Genomic DNA, 22,793 nt, shown 5'->3' on the forward strand with positions numbered 1-22,793 from the left:
CCTGTTGTGAACTCTGTGCTGCCATCACACTGATGAGGCCTCAAATGTAAACAAGTCAGATGGATTATGTGATAAGAGTGCTGGCAAACCTACCGGTATTAAAGACTTTGCTTTCAAGCACATTCCACTGGGTGAAGGAATATAGCAAAGCAAGTTTAAATAAATGAACTTTCTCTCATTTGCATATACAACAAATGGTAATAAAGAGGAAATCCATACCATATAGTGCCTTAGCTGTATCACTGGGTTCCAATATACCTTCACATTCTAAAGAACTTGTGATGGAAAAAAAACCTCTAACCAAGCTCCTTCAAATGTTATAGATTATAGTTATGTTTAGGGATAACTCTAATCTCAGTCTATATATCAAAACCTTTAGAATTGAGTAGTTAAAAAGATGAAAGGATTTTCTATAACTTTTCACCTTTACTGTTTGCAGTGTTAGGAATAATGTATTTACTAAGAAGATCTTACATTAGTTTGCATCTTATTATTACAGTTGTAGCAGATACAGATATGGATTTAAATTGCTGTATAACCTCTCAAGAAAATTAAGAGCAAATTTGCAGTTGGATATAATACACTGATGTGATGATTTTTTTACTAATTATGTACTTTCTTTTGCAGTCATGGTGAGATGTTGCCTTACTGCAACAAACAAATGCAATTTCCTCATTATAGTTTAATGAAGAACTAGGGCAACTGTCCTAATTAAAGCACACTTGAAATGTTACAGGTTTTGGGGTTTTTCTTAAATGAAACAGAATTTTGGAAAGGTTTCCTTTCTCTTTTAACTCTTAGTACTATGCGTCCAAACTCATGAGGAAAATGTCGTAACTATGATCTAGGGATTGGATTCTAAACTTTAATCCAAATAATAATTATTGTCTCCATTTAACAGTAAAAGCATCTTCATTAGGGATTATACTCATCAGCAAAATTTTCTTTCTGCTTTAATTATTTTTGTTTAAGATGACCCTCTGGTGCGTGAGAAAACTGAGTATGTCACTTACAAACACCTGGAAAACATCTCTGTGGCCACCTGTAGCAACCTACAGGCAAGGCAGACTTCTGGAAGGCATATATTAAATTATAGCAAATGTGCTCCACACTTTGGGGAAAGAGATTTGTAGTTAATTAATCTATGAACTACTGGTCTCAGCCTCTGCATCACCCACTTCTGACAGGACACTTTGGAAGATGATTTTCCAAGTTTTCCAATGGTTATACTGCTAGAGTAAAAAGTTACGCTACGATAGTCACCCTGCACTTAGGAAGAGTTATGAAGAAATTGTGATCCTGATACACTAAAAGGTTTTGTGTAATTCCTTTAGGCTTTCTTTAGTATTCAGAAAGTTGTTTATAACTGCCTCAGAAAATGTATCTATCCACAGATCTTCAGGTATAAAGAACAAAGCAGACTTTGTGGAGACAAATGGTCATGTTAGGCACCAGCCTGGCAGGTCCACTAGTGACAAACCTTCCAGTTAGTCTATAAACAGTTTCAGTTCATTCTGTTCAGTCAAAAATTGAACATAATATAAATTAAAGCCAGTTTTGCCTGCTCATTTTGTATATATTTGAGTGGTAACTCTTTAATTCGTTTAAAATAACAGTTTGAATAAAAATGTAATTGACAGTGATAATTATAATCATAACAAAGTCTTGTACAGTTTTGGACACCTGTAAGTTACTACATGAATATCTCAATCACATTTTCCCCTGAATTTAGGGAATATATTCTGCAAAGAAATATTCTGGACATGTTGCCTAAATTCTGTAAATTATGTTCAGGAATGAAATTACATAAACAGCTGTACAAATTTAAAAGGATATCAATAATTTTTAAAACGGTAGACATACTTGAAGTGCACAAAATACTAATAAGACAACAGTTATCAAGTACCATAGCCATGTTTCTTCTTTTCTGTGTAAGCAACATTTAAAATCTTAAGACATTTAAAATATAGCCTCATGACTCTTTCAGTATTTATTCATTCATTTTACAAATACAGTCCAACCTACTGTAAGTAGCATGGATGCAAGGTTTGTTAGCAAAAGTGTGAAATACACAGTAAAATTTCTGGATCCCTCATATATATAAAAAAAAAATGGTTATTGTTCGTTTCTCAGATGTCATACAGACATCTGGTTGGTAATGTCCGCAATGTTTTCTTGTGCTCACTGGATCCAGCTGCGCGGTAGCGAGCAGGCGTCTGTATCAGTGGCCGGCATCTGCCGGGAGCGAGCCCGGCGTCCTGCGGCCAACGCTGCCCGTGGGACCGCGCTGCTGGGCTGGGGCTTGGCTGAAGGGCAGAAAGGTGGACCCGAGCAGCTGCTCTGAGTCGCCTTCACAGGAACGTCAGGTCTCAGCGCTTGCCACCGCAGCCCCGCACTGACCATTTTTCCTGCCGTCTGGCGCCTCGCTCCCTCTGGCACCGACCTGCACGTCGCTCCGTGCCGACATGAAAGCGCTGAACGCTCGGGGCCCGGTCCCCAGGGCGGCACGGAGGAGGGGGCAGCTCTCGGGAGCACGGTGTCCGTGTAGGCAAAGTAAAACGCGGAGGCGTCACGGCCGAAGCGAACAAAGGAAGCGTGGCCCTGGGAGCGGCCCGCGGCGGGTCCCCGCGAGCGCAAGCGGAGATGAGCGTCGGGGCGGGGCCGTAGAGCCTCGCGCGGGCCCGGATTGGTCGGATTTTGCCGCAGACCCGCGGGCCGCGCGGAGGGACGGGACGGGGCCGGGGGCACCGCAGCCCGAAAACGCGGCCCCGGGGCCGCCGCCCCCGCTCCTGCCACCGGCGGAGAACCAGAGCTGCCTCGGAACAGTCACCCGCGCGGGGGGGGGGGTGGGACGGGAAAGGAGCGAAAAGAGGCGCAGGCTGACGGCGGGCAGGGAGCCCAGCCCCGCACGCGACAGGCAGAGACGGCGGCCACGTCCCGGGGGCCAGTGGTGGGGAAAGCGCCTCGACCGCCGTCTCGCGGGAAGCCCGCGCGGGGGCCGCCCGGGGGTGGTGGGCGGGGGAAAGGGCGGAGACTGCGGCCGAGCCCCCGCCTCCGCGCCTCCCGCCGCAGTCCTCAACCAGGTCGGCTCCCGGGGAATATACCAAGGCTCCGCGGCGCTCGGTGCGTGCAGTGCGGGGCTGCAGGGAGCGCTACGATGTCCGGCAGAGGCAAAGGCGGGAAGGGGCTCGGCAAGGGCGGTGCCAAGCGTCACCGCAAGGTGCTGCGCGACAACATCCAGGGCATCACCAAGCCGGCCATCCGGCGCCTGGCCCGGCGCGGCGGCGTGAAGCGCATCTCGGGGCTCATCTACGAGGAGACGCGCGGCGTGCTGAAGGTTTTCCTGGAGAACGTGATTCGCGACGCCGTCACCTACACCGAGCACGCCAAGAGGAAGACGGTCACGGCCATGGACGTGGTCTACGCCCTCAAGCGCCAGGGACGCACCCTCTACGGCTTCGGCGGTTAAACTCAGTCGCAAACCTTACACTGTCAAAAACACCAAGGCTCTTTTCAGAGCCACCCACAAATGTCACAACGGGAGCTGTTTATTACTCGAAAAAGTTGTTTCTATCTCAGAAGTACCCGTTTGAATTCATACATTAGACGAAAAATAGTATTTTACATTTGCAATTGCAGCTCTTTCCAGGACAGCATGGGGGCTCTTAAAAGAGCCGTTTAGGTCATGGTTTAAAAAGTTTTACTTGGAGCTGGTGTACTTGGTGACGGCTTTGGTGCCCTCGGAGACGGCGTGCTTGGCCAGCTCGCCGGGCAGCAGGAGCCGCACGGCCGTCTGGATCTCCCGCGAGGTGATGGTGGAGCGCTTGTTGTAGTGCGCCAGGCGCGAGGCCTCGCCGGCGATGCGCTCGAAGATGTCATTGACGAAGGAGTTCATGATACTCATGGCTTTGGATGAGATGCCCGTGTCGGGGTGCACCTGCTTCAGCACCTTGTACACGTAGATCGAGTAGCTCTCCTTCCTTGCTCTCTTCCGCTTCTTGTCACCCTTCTTCTGCGTCTTGGTAACGGCCTTCTTAGAGCCTTTTTTCGGTGCTGGAGCAGATTTCGCCGGCTCAGGCATCCTTAAAAGTTTCTTTCCAAGATCTTCACTGTACCTCAATAACATCGAAAATGGCGCCTGCCCCCCTTATTTATAAGGGCGTTATGCAAATTAGAGGATTGTAATTGTTCCATTCCTATTGGACTAAAAAATACAAACGTAATTTCAGGCACTTCCTTCCTGTAACCGTCCCGGTTAGGCGCTACATCTACATAATTATTGTGCTTTGCAGTTACAGTGATGGCGATATTGCTTTTACTAGCGGAAATAATTACCTAAATACATAATGAAAACTTCAATGACTTTACATTTTGTATTGAGTTTATTTAAAACGTCTCATGCTAGTACTGTGGGCACTTTGCAGTACTCGAGCTTTTTTCTGGACGTTTAGAGAAATAGTTTGTAGCTTTTAAATTGTGAAACTGTTAGTGATTCTGAAGTGTTTTAACGTTACAAATATCAGCCTTTGAAGCTTAAATTCAGCAATAAACAGCTCCCGTTGTGACATTTGTGGGTGGCTCTGAAAAGAGCCTTGGTGTTTTTGACAGTGTAAGGTTTGCGACTGAGTTTAACCGCCGAAGCCGTAGAGGGTGCGTCCCTGGCGCTTGAGGGCGTAGACCACGTCCATGGCCGTGACCGTCTTCCTCTTGGCGTGCTCGGTGTAGGTGACGGCGTCGCGAATCACGTTCTCCAGGAAAACCTTCAGCACGCCGCGCGTCTCCTCGTAGATGAGCCCCGAGATGCGCTTCACGCCGCCGCGCCGGGCCAGGCGCCGGATGGCCGGCTTGGTGATGCCCTGGATGTTGTCGCGCAGCACCTTGCGGTGACGCTTGGCACCGCCCTTGCCGAGCCCCTTCCCGCCTTTGCCTCTGCCGGACATCGTAGCGCTCCCTGCAGCCCCGCACTGCACGCACCGAGCGCCGCGGAGCCTTGGTATATTCCCCGGGAGCCGACCTGGTTGAGGACTGCGGCGGGAGGCGCGGAGGCGGGGGCTCGGCCGCAGTCTCCGCCCTTTCCCCCGCCCACCACCCCCGGGCGGCCCCCGCGCGGGCTTCCCGCGAGACGGCGGTCGAGGCGCTTTCCCCACCACTGGCCCCCGGGACGTGGCCGCCGTCTCTGCCTGTCGCGTGCGGGGCTGGGCTCCCTGCCCGCCGTCAGCCTGCGCCTCTTTTCGCTCCTTTCCCGTCCCACCCCCCCCCCCCGCGCGGGTGACTGTTCCGAGGCAGCTCTGGTTCTCCGCCGGTGGCAGGAGCGCGGGCGGTGGCCCCGGGGCCGCGTTTTCGGGCTGCGGTGCCCCCGGCCCCGTCCCGTCCCTCCGCGCGGCCCGCGGGTCTGCGGCAAAATCCGACCAATCCGGGCCCGCGCGAGGCTCTACGGCCCCGCCCCGACGCTCATCTCCCCCCGAGGGGTCCGGCTCCGCTTATGCTTTGGAACGCTTCTCGGGTTGCTTTTAATTTCGTATTTATTTGTATTTTCCTGCATAGACACCTTCCTCGGGTGTATTTAAATTACTTCTTCCAGTCTTGTCCTCCTTGCCCCACAGCTTCTGTTACCAAATCCTTCTAGCAGTTGTTTAAAACATAGGAAGGAAACGCTCAACCGCGTGATTAGTGGTTTCTTTTTTTTTCTTTTTTTTTTTTTTTTCTTTTTACATCATGTGACGTAGTATTTCCTTCTTGTGAATTACAACATGACCGGTTTTGGTGGCTTTGTGGCTTTCTTTTTCCTCACAGCACATGCACACACACACACACACACCCCAACAGATACGTGTATCTGCCATACCTTTAGCTACCAAGCATTTTTTTCACCCTTGAGAGAAAATCTGAGAGGCTGAAGGTTTCTTCTAAGAGAATAGACCATAAGGAAGCAGCACAAGTTGCAACGTCGTGTTCTGGGAATGCTTCATACTGGGGAAAAAAGAGACTCATTCTTGCTCATCACCTTAATGGAAATGAAAGACTATTACAATACTCTCACACTAATGCTTGGGTTATCTTCTTGCTAAACACGTGCCATTTAAAATAGGAATGTTGTTCATATTTTTAATGGTTAACAACAAAATACAGATCAGTGTTCTAATATTACTAACTTTCCTGATTTAAGGCAGACTTGCTCAAATTAATAAACTTTACTTCCTGACTCAGATTATATTCAACTAATTTATACTGAGATTAATCACAATTTCACAATTAAAAAATAAAATTGTCTTGGCCTACTGGAGTTTCTCCTTTTTTTTTTTTTTTTTAACAGCACAGATTTTCACAAATTTCTAGACATTTAGGCAATAATAAATATTCTTCTATTTAAGAAAGCAATATTGAAATAAACATAAATATGTCTTCAAGAAAAGTGAAAATTATGATTTCCTGAAGAACTTAAGGGATTTCATTTTAGTATGTTTTCTGTTTTAATTTGCATCTAGTCTTCATATTATGAGAACTCATAGCATTCTAAGACATCTGTCATAACTTTATGTAACTTCTTTGGAAACAGAAAAATAAATGTGTTACAGTAGGAAAACCCCTATGCCCCTGTATCTTCCCTATTAATCATAATGGCTCACACATTTTTAGGTCAAGAAATTTACCTAGTTCTTTCTCTTTCCTACCCATCCTCTCATCCCCTAGAAAATATACTAGATACATGTGCAAAAAGGAAATTGCTATACTTTTAGAAGATTATCCATATCTTTATATGTATTACTTTTTCCAAACAGAAACATAAGGTAGCATGGTTTTTTCCTTTAAATATCTGTTGTTATCTTTTAGCTCTTTCCATTTTCCACCTCACCAGACAACCTTGCTCAAAATTCTTCAGCATTCTATTTACAAAATTGTGTAAACCTATTCATAGAATCTATTCACAATTCAGGCAGCTACCTGGTTTTGGAATTATGACCACAGCATTTAGGGAAGTGTCATAGCCCATTTGATTTTTTTTTTTTTTCCCCCTTGATATGAGGCCCTCTTGGCTTTTATGCTTAGTCACCTTATAAACACCACCAGTCAGCTTTCTATCTGATTCCTAGATTTAAACCAGAGTCTTCTACAATTAAGTGATAGAACCATTAGCATGTGTGTCAGCCTCCAGTCAGACAGGCTCCTCATTACAAAGCAAAAGCAATTAGCAACTCCAAAACCCAAATCAGAATGTTAAGTAAAGACATCCATAGGATTAATGGATAAAAGAAACCGTTAAGGAAAGATATCTCAAGGAGGAGAAATGGTACAAAACTATCCTCTTTTGCAACAGCAAACACCTGGAAGAGCCTCCTGGAGGGTCTTCAGAGAACGTCTGGGAGCTCTGCTTTACATTTCTGGGGGACATGGGTGAGGGTGGCTGTGCTATATAGTATACTCGTGGAGTTCTGCATCTATACTAGGACAGCGTAATGAACTATTGGGAACTTTATACTGTATTTTTAGCTAAATAGCTGATAAATAGTAACTCTTAAATGTTATTTCTAATGTGTTTTTTTTTTAAAAAAAAGGAAACTCCCAAAAAGTCTTAAGGATACAAAGTATCAATATTTACAAATGTTCATAAAATACAATGTATACAAGTGTTCATAAAATACAATGAATTTTGAAATACCTCTGATGCGGTTTTAGCACCATTGATTCCAGGGTCATCTAGCCAGATAAATTTTACAGGGCTAAGAGCTTCCTATTTGGGCTAAATCTAAAAATCCCAGAAGTTACAGATATCTGAAAATGTATAACAACTGTATATGCACACGCACACATATAGCAATTGCTATTCAGTCCTCATAGCATGTAATCTGTATCGATGACTTCACGTTAGACTGGCTGTTCATTTTATTTGTGTAGACTGCACTTGTGCTGCTGCAAGGTGAATGCCAACTCTGCACATACCTGCGTAAACCACCAGTGAAACAGCAAGAACTGGCCTGGCAACACTGCTGACTCTCTTAGATTTCAAGTACTGGATTCAGGTTGGGTGACACATTTGGTCTTGTGAAACTTTTGTGTTTATCAGCTTAGACTGAGATTACCAAATTAACCTGAGGGTGTCAAATGTTGGAAACATTGGAAACAGTGGACACCATTGTCTTTGGTGTCTGTATAGTTACCTCAGACTTTTAAAATCATCTCTCCTGGAAGTGGACCAGTCCATATCCATGTAAGTGAGCTTCCTTTTTTTCTGGACATGTTGCTTTTCCTCAAAAACAAAACAAAATATCTGTCAAGTGACTCTGTTTGGGAGAACTGATGGGAAGATCAAAACTGATACAACCAAGGAAAATAACATTAAATTTCAACAACCAGCATCATACTTGGGGGGGGGGGGGGGGGAACACCCTTAATATTTTATTTCCCTATATAACTAACTTGGATTTTAACTAGCATAGTTCTTTGCTTAGAATTCCTTCAGTCTCAGTGTGACAGTGATTTTGACAATGGGCTGGTTGACTGCAGCAAGGCATACAGAAATTCTCAAATGCTACTTATCATTGCATTGCTGCAGTGGGGAACCTTACCTGCTTCTCATGGACTGTCAATAGTCTTGAAAGTATTCTGAAAATGTTCAGAGCTCAGCTCATTGAATTGGCATCTGAAACACACAGAAAGTTTTGCATTTGCTTTTTGACTGTTCCTAAGAGGCTGTGTCCTAGAAACCATCCTTTGCCCCCTTTTCCATCACACTACTTAAATCAGGCATCTACATATACATAACATTGGCACACAGTGCTAAAATCCGTAGCAGCCTACTGAACATTTATTGGAAATTGTTCCAGAAGCCACATGATAATTTCTTCCTTATTAATGACCTCACAAATTGACACTTTTACAGGCCCGTATTCTGTATAGCTTTACTGGTCCATCCTGATCGATCAGTGATGTTCTTGGGATAACATACAAAAACACAGGTTCAGAGAGAAGAGGTATATTCATAATATGAAGCAGGTATGTAAGGAAGCATTGGAAGATCTTCAGAACTATGTAGTGATGGGTGAGGATAAAGGGTAAAGAGAGCAGCAAAAAGGATACACAGACAATCTGAGCAGGTTTTTTAAAATATCTTGACTACATTTAATCTCCATATTTGCATCAGAACAGATGACAGCACAGGATAGTACAATCTTTGCTGATGTATAAAGATGGAGTGATCAAGCCAAATAATACATTTTCTTTCCAGCCATGTGCTAGCAACTTGTCACAGTATCTGGGGGTAAAACAGCCTGCAAGACAGGGAATCAGTTCTGGAACTGAAGCCATACACTACCACTACCTGGAAGCTGGATGATCAGAAGAAGTCATCTTTGTTAACCATTAGCAGATGCTAAGAAAAAGGAGAAGAAAAAGAAACCCACAACATCTAAACACTGATGTGTTGCAGCAAAGCTCAGTGCAAGCGTTTACAAGGAAGGGAAAACATTTTTATTTTAAAGCAAAAGTGATTTGACTCGCACATCCTAACACACACCCTCAAAAGACAGAATTTGCAAGTGGCAGGCCAGTATTGCTTGCAGAGACAGGCAGGACAAGGAATGCTTGTTATGAGCCCTCAGCAGGTCTCCAGGGAGTGGGAGGTGCTGGCTACAATGTACTTGTCTTTGAATGGCCTCTTGTGCAGTTTAGAAGCTAACAGCCATTCTATTCTTCTGTCTCTCCAAGCTCTAACACTCCTGTGATCATTAGAATTTATTCACCAACTGTTGTCTCCATAACTGAATGTCTTACTGGTCCAGGACTGATCGTTATCTTTTTCTCATCTTCTCTCGATTGCTTTAGTCTGTACTGTCCCTTTATGCTCAGCTTTGTTTTCACAACCTGGGTGTCCCAGACAAGCTGCAGGTAGATAATTTGGGGTCTTGATTACCGACTATCTAGGTGCAATTGAAAACCTCCATACTTAAAGCTATTCTTCTGCTCTTCTTTCTGGTGCTTGCATGTACTACCTATTTCTAGAGTTCTGGGAATATGTGGTTTTTCACATACTTGGAAAAACATGATTTTTTTTCTCCATCTCACTATTTCAGCTACTAATGCTGTATGAGTACTCAGAGTTGTAAAGTCCACCACACTTTCCCAAGAGAGTTTAAGACTTCAGAGTTTACCAGTTACAGAATAGTGAAGTATTCACCAAAAGTCAGGAGCATGTCCTTTGTAACACTGTCACCAAATGGGATAAAAGATCTTATCGACACCAATGTGATATAGATAAGCAGACACTTCTTTATTAATGGCTGGATGCACAGAGAGTCATTCCACCAACAACACACACCTAACTCATGTAGCATGCTGATTATATAGGAATCAGTAACACATAGTAAACAAGTTCTTATACATAAACATGATAATTCCCATAACCCATTTTCTTATTCCCACCTCTTTTCGGTCACATGCACTTGAGTCCTGAAATAAATTGGGGGGCTGCTTTTATGATCACCACGAACTACTGGCTCAAAAAAAGACCCTCCAATGTCCTTGTCTCAAAGACTTTGGCTCACATTACAGTTTTAACATGCTTCAAGGCCCTTTCACAATGCATCTTTTAGAACATCCCAGTCTACAGGGCAATAAGTTGTCCTTACCAAACAGCCTAACAATAGTATCTGGTCAGGAATCTTATTCTTTGATTAGAAATCTGGTTAATGATTATTACTGGCCTATGCGGCTTTAGCCTCAACATTACAAAGGACTTTGTAGCAGCATGACTGGTTGTATAGTTACTCTAAATCATTCCTTATTTAAATCAAAAATCACAAAAAAATCATTAAAATCAGCTCAAATTAATGACAAATCAGTAACAACACTGCATCACACTGCAGCTCTGTACTGTTCCTAAGACATGAAGGCACTCCTATAGTGGGAGGTGAATTTCACAGACTGCAAGCCAGATGCTTCCAGACTTTGCAACAGTTCTGTTCTATAAGCAATAACTGTCCCTGGACAAAGGAGATTAAAGAATCTAGAAATGTCTCTTCTCCTGGACTTTCACATTACAAAGAACTTTGTGCTAGCAAGAGTATCTGCCACAGTTCTTTATGTTCTATACTGCATTATATTTTCCTAACTTCGTAAAAGGAGTGTAAATGCTTGTAGGACCCAATTTTAGAACTAGGGCAATGCATCTTTTACAATATACAGAACACTAGCACCACCATAGTTAGAAGAATTGGTCTCCCAAAGCCAAGATATCAAATTGAGCTTATAGTTTTCATCTACCAGATGTTTTTAAACAAATTTGGTTTGCATTGGTTTATATATGTTCCTTGAGTAGGTTGCCTTTTTATTACTGGTCATTTTTACTTCAGCCTTGCTGAGAATAGAGCTTCCCATTTGACTATCACTTCATAGTGTTATAGAAGAAATTTTATTAACTGTACTCTCTGAATAGTCTTGTTTAGCTTTAGTAGTTTAGTGCTAGAAGCTAAAGTAGTTGAAGCCTTAGACTGCAAGAACTGACCAAGAGTAAACTTTTTGATAAAACTAAATGCCACTATCACAGAACTAGCTGAATCTAGCAAATATGAGCAGAATGAAGAAGGACCCAAGAAACAATTCCAAGAGAATGAGGTAACTTCAGAAGGGGGCCAGCCCAGCAACAGGGAAAATCAGTAAGAAATCAAAAGATTACCAACCAGAATTAAGTGATTGAACTTGGGGATTGAGTGCTGGTTGGTATGGGTATAATTGAGGGGCACGATCTGGTGTAGGGGTCCATCTCTGGAAGCAGACAGATCAAGTTATAACCCAAGAACTAATAAACGAAGAATTTGAAACCTTCATTTGGACCTTACATTAATCAGCAGGATCCCAGGGTTGGACACCGTTATGGTGGCCCAAGTACATAAATCCATAACAATAGTAGCTGACAAACAGTATTCCCTAAAGCTCACCTAATATATATTAAAACTTAACAAATGTTCATACTCTTGTGACAACAATGTTTGTACATCTACAGTCTGAAAGATGCTTATAGCTAAAGATACAACATGACTCGAAAGTGAGAGAAAAGAAAGGATGTAGCAAGGCAGTGCTACCCAGGCTGGTAGGAGAGCTGAGGCTGGCTGAGCAAAAACTTCACTGTTTTCGATTACTGAAAGCTGTAACCAACAGGTGATTCACTTGTGAAGCAGCTCTGAAGAGGGATTTGCAAGTGAAAAGAATGTGACAGGATGTTTAGGATTTAACTTTAGATGGAAACTTTCATGGAAACCACCATATCACCTTTGCATTACAATAGTTAATTCAAATTAAAACCTCACTTTTTCACATGGATATATCTATTCAGTTTTTCAGGAACTAATAAGTGTCAAAGTAGGGCTGATTCAGCACACTGGTCTTGCTCTTAGCTTCTTCTGAGCAGCCTAGCAGCATTCATTAGCTCAAGATTTCCTGCAAAAAGCACAGAAATACTGCTGGACCTTGCTGGTACCAGAGAAACCTCCACTTTTACTTCGAGTTATCAAATCTTGCACTAGTCACCTCTGTGTGTCAGACTAAAGAAATATTCCATCAAATAAATCGTCTGTGACAAATTCAGTTTTATTTCTAAATCATGGTGTGTTTGAGTTTTGTTTTAGGAAATACCTCCCAGGATCTATTCTCTATCAGACTTAACTGATAATCAGTTTTTCTCTGAATTTTATAGCAAGTGCAATATACCCTTTAATTCCTTATTAGTTGGCTCAAAAAAACCAACTTAAATACTGTTGATATTGGCTCTTATTCACACCTTGTGAAAGGATTTCCCCCCCTTCAAGCTACATCTGATTTGGGATTTTTGTTGCTGCTCTTTTATAGCTAGTGATTCAACACCATACACAAGCCGATAGAATTCCAGATTGGATTTATCACTTGGGTAAGGAAGAGCAAAGCTTACTGTATAAGCTACAATCAGTCTACCACTGTTTCCTGTATCACTACTACAACCATATGCAGCTGTTACAGACTTCAAAATGCACACAATAAATTTTTCCTAATTGCTAGCCTGATGCACTAGTACAAGCTATGATAGTTTATTATTAGTGTCCTTTCATAACATATTACACTCCCAAACTGCTTCAGACTAAGGCGTTATACTTTAGGGTTCATATGATCCTCCCTGCAAAAAGCCTTGCACATCTGTTTTCTTCACAGCTGATGGAGTGTTACCATTTTTTACAATTCAAGCATGCAGCTCTCCAAATTAGTACAAATAATACTATATTTAAAGCAGCCCAAGATCTTCAAAAGACTAGAGAAAAGATGATAGGCAAATACAACTTATTTCCCTCTCTTACTCCTGAAAATTAAATTATTCCTTGAACATGCAAAAAACATCATTTTTGACACAACCTTCCACTGAAATTTAAGTATTCTGACCTTTGGCTTGTATAATATACTAAATATGCATTACATAAAGTAGTACAAATAGTTATTTTAATTATTAATAATTTCATCATAAGCATCTGTAAACAGGTTTAGATAAATAAATAAATCTCTCACTATCAGAGTAACAGAAAAAGAGTTTGCTTTCACCAAGACTCATTTATGCAATCATTCTGGTTATCGTCTACTGCAAAAAAAAAAAAAAAATCTGAAAAACACAAATCCTATGTCAATGAACAATTGGGAGGGAATAAATTATATAGACTATCTTAATTCCCAAAATACTATTCCCAATACCTTCCCCCCCTCCCTTTTGCCCCTCCGAGATAAAGTAAGAGAAAATGGCTGAAAGTGAGAAAAACAAGGGAAAGAAAATGGTGTGTGGAAGCACTTGATTGGTCAGATTTTGCTGCAGAGTCCAAGTTCCTAGCACAGAGAAAGGAAGATTTCCTAAAATGAAGCGTATCAGCAGTTAACAGAAAACCAAGCGTCTTGCAGTTTCAGGCTTTCTGAAAGAAATATTTTCTCTAAGCAATTCTCCTTGGCTCCTTGCTTCTGAGTTTAAACGAAGGCTGTGTGCAACTCCATCCAGCCGCTTCTTAAAGGCACAGCTACTCATTTGTAGCATTACAAAACAAACAAACAACAAAAAGAGACATTATTTCCAGTACTTCAATAGAATAAAAAGCTCCCTCAATTACATAAAATGACCTGCAGTACAAAAAAAAAATATCGGAAGACAACAGAAAGCCAGAGAATTTCACAAATCTATATTTTTCAGGCACCAACTACAGATCTATTGATTAGGAGGCCAAGGAGTGGTACAGTTGAATTTACAGTAGGGGAGAAACCCTGTTTTCCAGGTAGGAAATCATAGAAATCAGTGGATAGAACAGGTAGGGAAGAGTCTCAATTTGACATCGAGTCTAGAGTTATCATTAAATTTTTAATCACTAATATTCCTTAGAAAGCACTTCCTCTGTGCTCAGTTCAGCAAATAGTTTCAGAAGTCTAAATACAGACGGAGAAAATTAGTGCAAATAGGCGTGTCTAATCATTCACACAGGATACCCAGAATCATCAAGGATGCCACGAGCTTGTCCCAGAGAAGACACTAGCAAAAAGCACACCTCTTAAAAACGGGACTGGTAGAAATTATCCTTGACGCTACTCTACCCCCAGCTCTCTCTGAAATATATTTATCTCAGAAACAAGCCAGAAGTGATTGAGAATCTGAGGGTGGTCGGGGGATGTCGTTAACGACAGGGACAATCAGACCACAAGTGATAAAGCAGTAAGGAAGCTACCGACAGAGCGTCTTTCCTGGAAGGGTAGAAAAGCACTACTTTCGCATTCAGACACCACCCCCAACGCTCAAAAAAAAAAAGTGCTTGGAAAGGAAGATATTTCTGTCAGGACAATAAACGGTAAAGTTGTTACCATAAGAAAATCAAGTAAATAAACAGCATAGTAGGAGATATTTACAATACTCTTAACTCTCAATACATTTTCTCTAATTGAGAGTGCAGTTCTGGAGTCACCTTTACAAATTCAGAGTTTGAGTACTTTTAAGACACGCAGTCAAATAGAATATATACAAATGTTTTAGAGTTGTATATCTTCTTCAAAAAAGGAGAGAGCACAATAACATTTTCCTTAACAGATTTTTTTTAAAAAAAGGTCCTTTGAAAAAACATATAGAAAGGAATTTTCACCTTAAAACAGAAATTTCTACTATCATGATCATCACAACAGGAAATAATCGCACCGTACTGTTTTGCTAGTCAGGATCCTTCTCAATCGCCTTGAAACGTGACTTACACGTTTTGTTTGGTACTTACTTGAGTTACAGCCTCTTCATCCCTGTAAAGCTACCCCAAAAGCAAAGGCAAACATTAGTTCCTACACAGGACTAAGAGTTTACAGCTCTCTTTACTGGCCATGTGGTGGCTCTTAAAAGAGCCTTTGGGTTTTCGATAGTCTTGATGAAAGATCCGTTTGCTAGAAGCTTAGGCACGCTCGCCACGGATGCGGCGGGCCAGCTGGATGTCCTTGGGCATGATGGTGACGCGCTTGGCGTGGATGGCACAGAGGTTGGTGTCCTCGAAGAGCCCCACCAGGTAGGCCTCGCTCGCCTCCTGCAGCGCCATCACGGCCGAGCTCTGGAAGCGCAGGTCGGTCTTGAAGTCCTGCGCGATCTCGCGCACCAGGCGCTGGAAGGGCAGCTTGCGGATCAGCAGCTCCGTCGACTTCTGGTAGCGCCGGATCTCGCGCAGCGCCACCGTGCCGGGCCGGTAGCGGTGCGGCTTCTTCACGCCGCCCGTGGCCGGCGCGCTCTTGCGGGCCGCCTTGGTGGCCAGCTGCTTGCGGGGCGCCTTCCCGCCCGTCGACTTACGCGCCGTCTGCTTCGTGCGCGCCATCGCTCCTAAGAACGGCTCCTAACCCCGAGCAGAGAGTGTCTATGCAGAGAGCGGCCGCCGGGGCCGCTAGTTATAGCCATCCCCGCGCTGTGATTGGCTGTCGGGAAGGCACGAATCCCATTGGACAGGGGGAGGGATTTGAAAAGCCCGCCGTCCGGGGGAGGGGGGTGACGGCCACTTTCCGCTCTGCAGTCCGCTCCCCCGCGGCAGGCGGCCACGCTCCCAGTTCTCTCATCTCTCTGCTCTGCCCCGCCGAACGGGGCCCCCGGCGGCTGGGCGCTCTGCCACAGCAGTGACCTGCCAGTGGGCGCGGAGATTTTAATCTGGCTCCGCAGCATACGCTTTTGTCGCCGCCTCCGTCCCGGGCAGCCAGGATATCAGCCCCCTTGCAAAACGCTTTTTCGGAAAAACAGTCTTCCCTGCACATCCTGCGCCATCTGAAGCCCGATAAAGTGCTTTCGTTTGCTTTTTTTAATAATCCCTTATTTTTTACTTATATTTCCCTATTACGTTGTCACTTAGGATCTATAAGGAGCCTCTTTATTCTGCTCCGCTAATTCTCCATCAAAGAAACGACCAAAAAAAAAAAAAAAAAAAAAAAGACGCCACTTCCATATGAAATCTCTAGGACTAATGAAATTAGTTTTCTGTACCATTTCATTTTCACTGTGCAGTCTGACAAATTTCATGAAACGTTGTCTTCCAAATATCGCACATATACAGACTAATCCCTATGGAGCTCACCGAGTAAACAAGCCTCTCTGGCTTGCGACCAAGTCCTGTGAGAATGACAGTTAATGTTTAAAGGGGACGATGACATTTTATGGAAAAAGGTTGCAATAGCAAAAAAACCCTCTGTTTTGTTTCATATCGGAATAAAAAAGAGAAACGAAACACCTTAAACGTTACCGCGCATATTTCTCTGTAATTAAAACCTAGAGCTAATTACTCTGAAATGAGGAACACTTTAATAGCTCTAGAACTCGATTACGTGCTTAACGTCATTATAGACCTACACGAAAAACAGCCGGGGTAGGGCACACACAATACGACCCAAATCATTCCCGGTACTTAAAACCAGAAACATTTGGCACGACTATTTATCAGCATGTCCTAGCCTGGGAACTAGAACAGTGCTAAATACAAGTACCACTCACCGAACAGAATCTGTGTGAAGGACTCTTTTACTGAATATGTGGGTGGCTCTTAAAAGAGCCTTTGGTTTAGACGATCTTTCGAACAGAAGATTTACTTGGAGCTGGTGTACTTGGTGACGGCCTTGGTGCCCTCGGAGACGGCGTGCTTGGCCAGCTCGCCGGGCAGCAGGAGCCGCACGGCCGTCTGGATCTCCCGCGAGGTGATGGTGGAGCGCTTGTTGTAGTGCGCCAGGCGCGAGGCCTCGCCGGCGATGCGCTCGAAGATGTCGTTGACGAAGGAGTTCATGATGCCCATGGCCTTGGACGAGATGCCCGTGTCGGGGTGCACCTGCTTCAGCACCTTGTACACGTAGATCGAGTAGCTCTCCTTCCGAGTCTTTCTGCGTTTCTTGTCACCCTTCTTCTGCGTCTTCGTGACGGCTTTCTTAGAGCCCTTCTTCGGAGCAGGAGCGGATTTAGCTGGTTCCGGCATTTTACAAGTCTGTCACTACCTGTCTATCGCAGGAACGACGTAAATACAAAAGCAGCGACCCCCGTATTTATAGGGACGGTATGCAAATGAGATGACTCAGGATTGTTCTTGTCTATTGGACAATCGGAGTTCGTGATGTCAAGACGTCTACCACCTCCGATTGGTCACTATTCAATCTGTCTTCCCATTGGTTAACTTCACAATCGCAGCCTCCGCCAATCAGAAGTCCCACCGAACCCCAGAAGGAAGGGATAAAAAGGCAGGGTGACAGATCTCGTCGCATTTTATCCATTATTGCACTTTTTTTTTTACTATCTACGTGGTGGGGTGATTTTTTTTGCTTTTTTTTTTTGTTTTTTTTTTTAAGAAAAGAGCTTTTATCTAAGGTATGTCCGGCCGCGGGAAGCAGGGCGGGAAGGCGCGGGCCAAGGCCAAGTCGCGCTCGTCACGGGCCGGGCTGCAGTTCCCCGTGGGCCGCGTGCACCGGCTGCTGCGCAAGGGCAACTACGCGGAGCGGGTGGGCGCCGGCGCCCCCGTGTACCTGGCGGCCGTGCTGGAGTACCTGACGGCCGAGATCCTGGAGCTGGCGGGCAACGCGGCCCGCGACAACAAGAAGACGCGCATCATCCCCCGCCACCTGCAGCTGGCCATCCGCAACGACGAGGAGCTCAACAAGCTGCTGGGCAAGGTGACCATCGCGCAGGGCGGGGTGCTGCCCAACATCCAGGCCGTGCTGCTGCCCAAGAAGACCGACAGCCATAAGGCTAAAGCCAAGTAAAACTTTCAAACAAACAACCCAAAGGCTCTTTTCAGAGCCACCCATATCTTCTTTGAAAGAGCAGAAACATTCTGAGCCTACAAATACGTGCTTATCTGAAAACCGTGTATTTTTATTTTGAAACTTTAGGTGTAGAGGGAAAGTTTCTGAAGCATCCCTTTCTATATATACCTCCAACTTTATTTTGGTGATCGCTGTACATCATTTTTCTTTCTTTAGAAATTTTTCTTTCTCTAGAAATTCAACGTATTTATGTAAATACTTTCAGTTTCGCTTTTCTGAAAAAATAAAAAGGCAGCAGTTAAGACTGAGCTCAGCCACCGGAGCATGATGTAAGGAGAGGCGAACACGGTAAAGGCGGGCTCGGTGCCTCCCTCCATAGTTTCCGCCAGGAGAAGCACTGTTAATCCCGGCGGAGGTGGGCCGTGGCGGGGGAGGGGGCGGGGTTTCCGTGCCCTCCGCGCGAGGGGCGGGGCTGCCGCCCGCCAATCCGGGACGCGCGCGGGGTTTTCAAACCTGGGGCGGGATGGGGCCTGTCTTCCTCCTGCCGCACTCGCGGCTGCCCTTGTTTCGCGGGTGGAAAAGGCGTCCCAGTGCCTTGTGCGTAGCGGCTGCTTTGTTTTTCTGACTTATGAGGTTCTTTTTTTTTGTTTGTTTGTTTGCGATTTATGGCTTTCAGGTAATAGCGAGAGAATTTGAAGTACTTCACTGTGATGCTGTCCAGTAATGAACCCAGGATCGTTTCCAAAGGGCAGCATCAACTAATCCAAGTGACAGGGGCTGGTTGTGGAAGATGGTAATGGAGGACCACATTTTAAAAGAAAATAGGTGTGTCAAGTGTACTTTTCCATAGCATGTACAGAAACACTCCTGAAAGCCATGTATACATGCAGTAGGGGATCATCATGTACCTGTCCAGACTTGAACTGATGTTTCAGTCCTTTTCCATTTTGACAGTGTGTGTGGTTTAAAAGCACGGTTGGGTTTTTCTGCAAAAGTTTCCTTTCCTCTTATGGTATCACCTCCTGAGTGCTGCCTTCTTCGGTTTGACCACGTTCTTTTGTGCTGCTTTTTTTGGGCTTGTTGGCCTTAGTTTGGGGCTCTTAGCCACAGCACCTGCCAACTTCTTGGGGCTCCTCGTGGCTGTCTTGGCCTGCTTGAGCGCGGGAGCCCCTTGTGCTCCATGGAGGCAGACAGCCTCAGCGATCAGCTTGGCGATTCTGGGGCTATGGCCTTTACAGCCACGCATCACCACCTTCAGCTTCTTGGGGGTGGGCAGTCTCCAACATGGTCAGAAACAGCTTTCAAAAAGTGGTGGAGGGTGTCAGGGGGATGTAAATAATGATAATAAGCAAGAGGCCAGTGTTTATAGGGAGAAGCCTCTCTGCCATTAGTGTTATGGGGAGTTTGTCCCACAGGAACATAGGGAAGGTGTTTCTTCCCTTTCTATTTCCTCAGAACAGATTTTATTTTTTTCCCTCCACTGTAAGGGACACCCTCTGGGTTTTTTTAGGCAGATATAGATAAAACATGGTTTTATTTCTTTCTCATTCAATTGTGTTTTACGAGGAAGAAAACAAAACTGCCCAAAGGGGAGTCAGAAATGCGCCACCTGGAGCCTCTTAATGAGGACGCCTGAGAGCTGAGGGGTGTTTTCTTTGTTCTTTAAAAGTGCCCCTTGAGAACTAAGACACGAAACCTCTTCTGCTTTTTGTAGTGTTCTGCCTCAGGAGGCAGAGGAGTGAGTCACTGTGGCAATGTGTTAATCGAAAATGGTGTGAGGAGGGAGCATTTCTCTCTCTCAAGAGGAATGCTCACACTGAAGTGCCTGAGAGGGATGTATCTCTGTTCTTCTTTTGGAAATTAGTGAAGGAGGGTTTTTTTCTCCACTGATGTTTGAAAAATCACTTAAACACAAGCATTCTAACATTTTATTTTCAAATGAGATATGGGTAGATTGAAATACAGTCTAAAGTTGTGGGGTTTTTCCTATTATCTTCTTCACTAGAAACTACTTACACTCAGTAATAGTAATTCATGAAATTTACCATTTTGTTCTCTGCCTTTCTAGCCATGTTTCCCCCTGAGATGATGCATGTAATGAGCTCTGTTTCCTTATATAGCAGTTTATGACTAATATTCTGTTTTTAATGCCACCAAAATTATTTTCATTATGTTTTTTATCATATTTTTATTAGTACAGGGAAACTGTATACCAAATCCTCTTTTCCTTCAGCTAAAATATAACTGGAATATTTTCCTACAATTACTGCATATCCTTGTTTCTCCTGACCAAACATTCACATTTAATGTAGAAAGGTAATATATTCTACTTCAGGTAACTACGCTTGTTATAAATGAACATATCTTCTGTCTGCATACCATAGTTAAATAAAAGTTTTGTGTATGTTAAAATAGGAGAGAGAAATGGATTATATCACTTATTTACTTATGTGACAGATGAGAGTTAGTTTCCTTTAAAAGCACAAGTACTTTATTTCATTGCAGATCCAGAATTTCTAATTAATCTGGATCCCTTCCCAAATTTCTTTCCACCTTTCCACTTCAGACAGCCTAAATTCTCATAAAGGAGAAAGGCTTTAGATATAAGAACAGTCCATCACAGATGGTTGTGGTCATGAAAAAAAGTTTGGTGTTATAGATGACCTAAATTATTTTTGACTTTTAAGTCCACAGAAAATATATCCTTATGCTTTAAAGTACTAGCTATAGCATAGGTAGTGTGATCTCTCACATAGCTTGCTCCCAAAGAATGTTATTCAACGTGTACTTACTTAATAATTCTCTGTTTTTCCATAAAGCACTAGAATATAATATTCAAGACAATATTAAAAAATTGTGCTCAGTTGCACAAACATTCCCAAGTATGCAGACAAACAAGTAAAAAATATGAAGTAATAAAAGAACATTCACTTTTTGGTTGACTTTCTCTTTGTGACAATAGTGTATGGAAAAAATCCTTGAATATTCTTATCCTTCAAAAAGTCTTATTCATATTTTTGTTGAAAAACATTATGCTTGGTTGCTCTCTAATCACCTCACTGTGGAGAGGATAAAGACATAGTTTGAACTCCCTTGGTACTGAGCAGTCTTCCACAGTCTTAGAAGAAGGTGTGATTTTAACTTTTTAAAATTTTTTCCCCTTGCCTTTCAGGAGACATTGCTTTAGCCTAACATATTTACCAAAAATGTAAGCAAGATAGAATATTTGCCTAGGCCAACAAAAGTGAATGGAATTAATTGCCTGCTACCAAGGGTATCTCCCCAGACTGTGGGCTGCTCTTTGTAAAACTCATCTGAACATTTATGTGACACAATCTTCTCAAAGGTTAAACATTTATAGGTCTTTTAATAAATTACTCACATCACCCAATTTTTTAGTTCCTTTAGTACTTTTCTGCAACCATACATGGCAAACCAAAATAAGATAACATAGGAATATCTTACAAATCGGGTGTAATATATAGAAACCTTTGAATAATATCAGTAATTTACTTTTCATTTTCACTTGAAAACAGACTTGCTTAGACACCAAATGAAGTTTTTTAGAAAAAGTTATTGATATTATTGTTTATTTCTCTCAGGTACACAGTACAGGATCAATTTAGACTTTGGTAAACATGAAAGAAACTCACGTCTCCACACAATTTCAGAGGCGCTGACGCTGACATTCAGGACATTTGAGTGACAGTCTGAAAGCAAATTGCACTCACTAGCTTCAGAAACGCAGCAGAAACCTGTATTTGCAGGTAACAATAAATGCTTTGAGTGGATCCACTATTAACAGAAAAGCAGATTGCCGTAATCCATAGCTAAATCCTTCTGTGCCTTTCTCTCTCCGTCTTTCGAGAGTCTCCCCAATATTACTGTGGCACAGCTAAGTGACGGGGGCGGGGGGTGGGGGGTGTGATCGGTTTGGGGCGTTTCCCCCAGCGCCGTAAACCGGTTCAGGCTGAGGACCGTGGCGGGGAGGGGTGGCCCTAGGCACCGCCCGCCCGGCGCCGCTGCGCTCAGGCTGCAGCAATTTCTGACCAATCCTGCCCGGGAAACAGATTCTCTCCCCCCCCCCCCCCCCCCTTCCCTTCCCCCTCCTCCTCGCCCTCCATCTCCCTTCGGTTGCTTTCTCCGCCACCCCCTCCCTTCCCCTCTCCTCCCCGAGCCGTTTCACGTCGTTAATCCGCGGGCGAGGAAGCTGAATCTGCTGGTGAGCACCCCGCCCTGGCTGCTGTTAAAACCAGCCTGCGTTTTGCGTAGCTTCAGTGTTTCTTGCATCGACCGTTGGTTTTATTTTAACTGCGCTTCATTTTTAGTGTGGCTGTTGCCCAGGGTAAAAAAACAAACAAACGACAAACCAAAAAACAAGGGGCAGTCGGGGTTCCAGCTTGCTCTGTTAGAAAATGTTATTTTGATTCTGCAGACTTCACGGTTAAGAGAGCAACGAGCCACCCTGCATGATAAATTACTTCTGTAAGGAGCCTGTGATCATTAGAGCATTTCCCCCCTTGTTCATTCTGTCCTAGAAAACTTAACACGTGACTGCA

The 22,793-nt window shown here is 43.8% G+C and overlaps 6 protein-coding genes across 6 annotated transcripts; 2 read left to right on the top strand and 4 right to left on the bottom strand.

Moving 5' to 3' along the window:
* The first annotated feature begins 2,761 nt into the window (after nt 1-2,761).
* On the top strand, nt 2,762-3,530 carry LOC141924436 (histone H4). Its single transcript, XM_074826899.1, has one exon. It carries the CDS (start codon nt 3,158-3,160, stop codon nt 3,467-3,469), a length of 312 nt encoding a protein of 103 aa, XP_074683000.1. The 5' UTR covers nt 2,762-3,157; the 3' UTR covers nt 3,470-3,530.
* Nucleotides 3,531-3,656: 126 nt separating this feature from the next.
* Nucleotides 3,657-4,156, bottom strand: LOC141924427 (histone H2B 7). The gene has a single exon (XM_074826891.1). It carries the CDS (start codon nt 4,124-4,126, stop codon nt 3,701-3,703), a length of 426 nt encoding a protein of 141 aa, XP_074682992.1. The 5' UTR covers nt 4,127-4,156; the 3' UTR covers nt 3,657-3,700.
* Nucleotides 4,157-4,363: 207 nt separating this feature from the next.
* LOC141924435 (histone H4) lies at nt 4,364-5,431 on the bottom strand. The gene has a single exon (XM_074826898.1). It carries the CDS (start codon nt 4,938-4,940, stop codon nt 4,629-4,631), a length of 312 nt encoding a protein of 103 aa, XP_074682999.1. The 5' UTR covers nt 4,941-5,431; the 3' UTR covers nt 4,364-4,628.
* A 9,917-nt stretch (nt 5,432-15,348) lies between these two features.
* LOC141924428 (histone H3) lies at nt 15,349-16,987 on the bottom strand. Its single transcript, XM_074826892.1, has one exon. The coding sequence runs from the start codon at nt 15,822-15,824 to the stop codon at nt 15,414-15,416; it is 411 nt and encodes a 136-aa protein (XP_074682993.1). The 5' UTR covers nt 15,825-16,987; the 3' UTR covers nt 15,349-15,413.
* Nucleotides 16,988-16,992: 5 nt separating this feature from the next.
* On the bottom strand, nt 16,993-17,592 carry LOC141924432 (histone H2B 8). The gene has a single exon (XM_074826896.1). It carries the CDS (start codon nt 17,451-17,453, stop codon nt 17,073-17,075), a length of 381 nt encoding a protein of 126 aa, XP_074682997.1. The 5' UTR covers nt 17,454-17,592; the 3' UTR covers nt 16,993-17,072.
* A 120-nt stretch (nt 17,593-17,712) lies between these two features.
* LOC141924431 (histone H2A-IV) lies at nt 17,713-18,275 on the top strand. The gene has a single exon (XM_074826895.1). It carries the CDS (start codon nt 17,842-17,844, stop codon nt 18,229-18,231), a length of 390 nt encoding a protein of 129 aa, XP_074682996.1. The 5' UTR covers nt 17,713-17,841; the 3' UTR covers nt 18,232-18,275.
* The last annotated feature ends 4,518 nt before the right edge of the window (nt 18,276-22,793 follow it).

Source organism: Strix aluco, chromosome 5 (assembly GCF_031877795.1).
Source record: "Strix aluco isolate bStrAlu1 chromosome 5, bStrAlu1.hap1, whole genome shotgun sequence".
In the NCBI taxonomy this organism is placed as follows: Eukaryota; Metazoa; Chordata; class Aves; order Strigiformes; family Strigidae; genus Strix; species Strix aluco.

Excerpts from the sequence above, each read along its gene's own strand:
- LOC141924428 (XM_074826892.1), bottom strand. The coding sequence starts at position 15,824 with ATGGCGCGCACGAAGCAGACGGCGCGTAAGTCGACGGGCGGGAAGGCG.
- LOC141924427 (XM_074826891.1), bottom strand. The coding sequence starts at position 4,126 with ATGTTATTGAGGTACAGTGAAGATCTTGGAAAGAAACTTTTAAGGATG.
- LOC141924436 (XM_074826899.1), top strand. The coding sequence starts at position 3,158 with ATGTCCGGCAGAGGCAAAGGCGGGAAGGGGCTCGGCAAGGGCGGTGCC.
- LOC141924432 (XM_074826896.1), bottom strand. The coding sequence starts at position 17,453 with ATGCCGGAACCAGCTAAATCCGCTCCTGCTCCGAAGAAGGGCTCTAAG.
- LOC141924435 (XM_074826898.1), bottom strand. The coding sequence starts at position 4,940 with ATGTCCGGCAGAGGCAAAGGCGGGAAGGGGCTCGGCAAGGGCGGTGCC.
- LOC141924431 (XM_074826895.1), top strand. The coding sequence starts at position 17,842 with ATGTCCGGCCGCGGGAAGCAGGGCGGGAAGGCGCGGGCCAAGGCCAAG.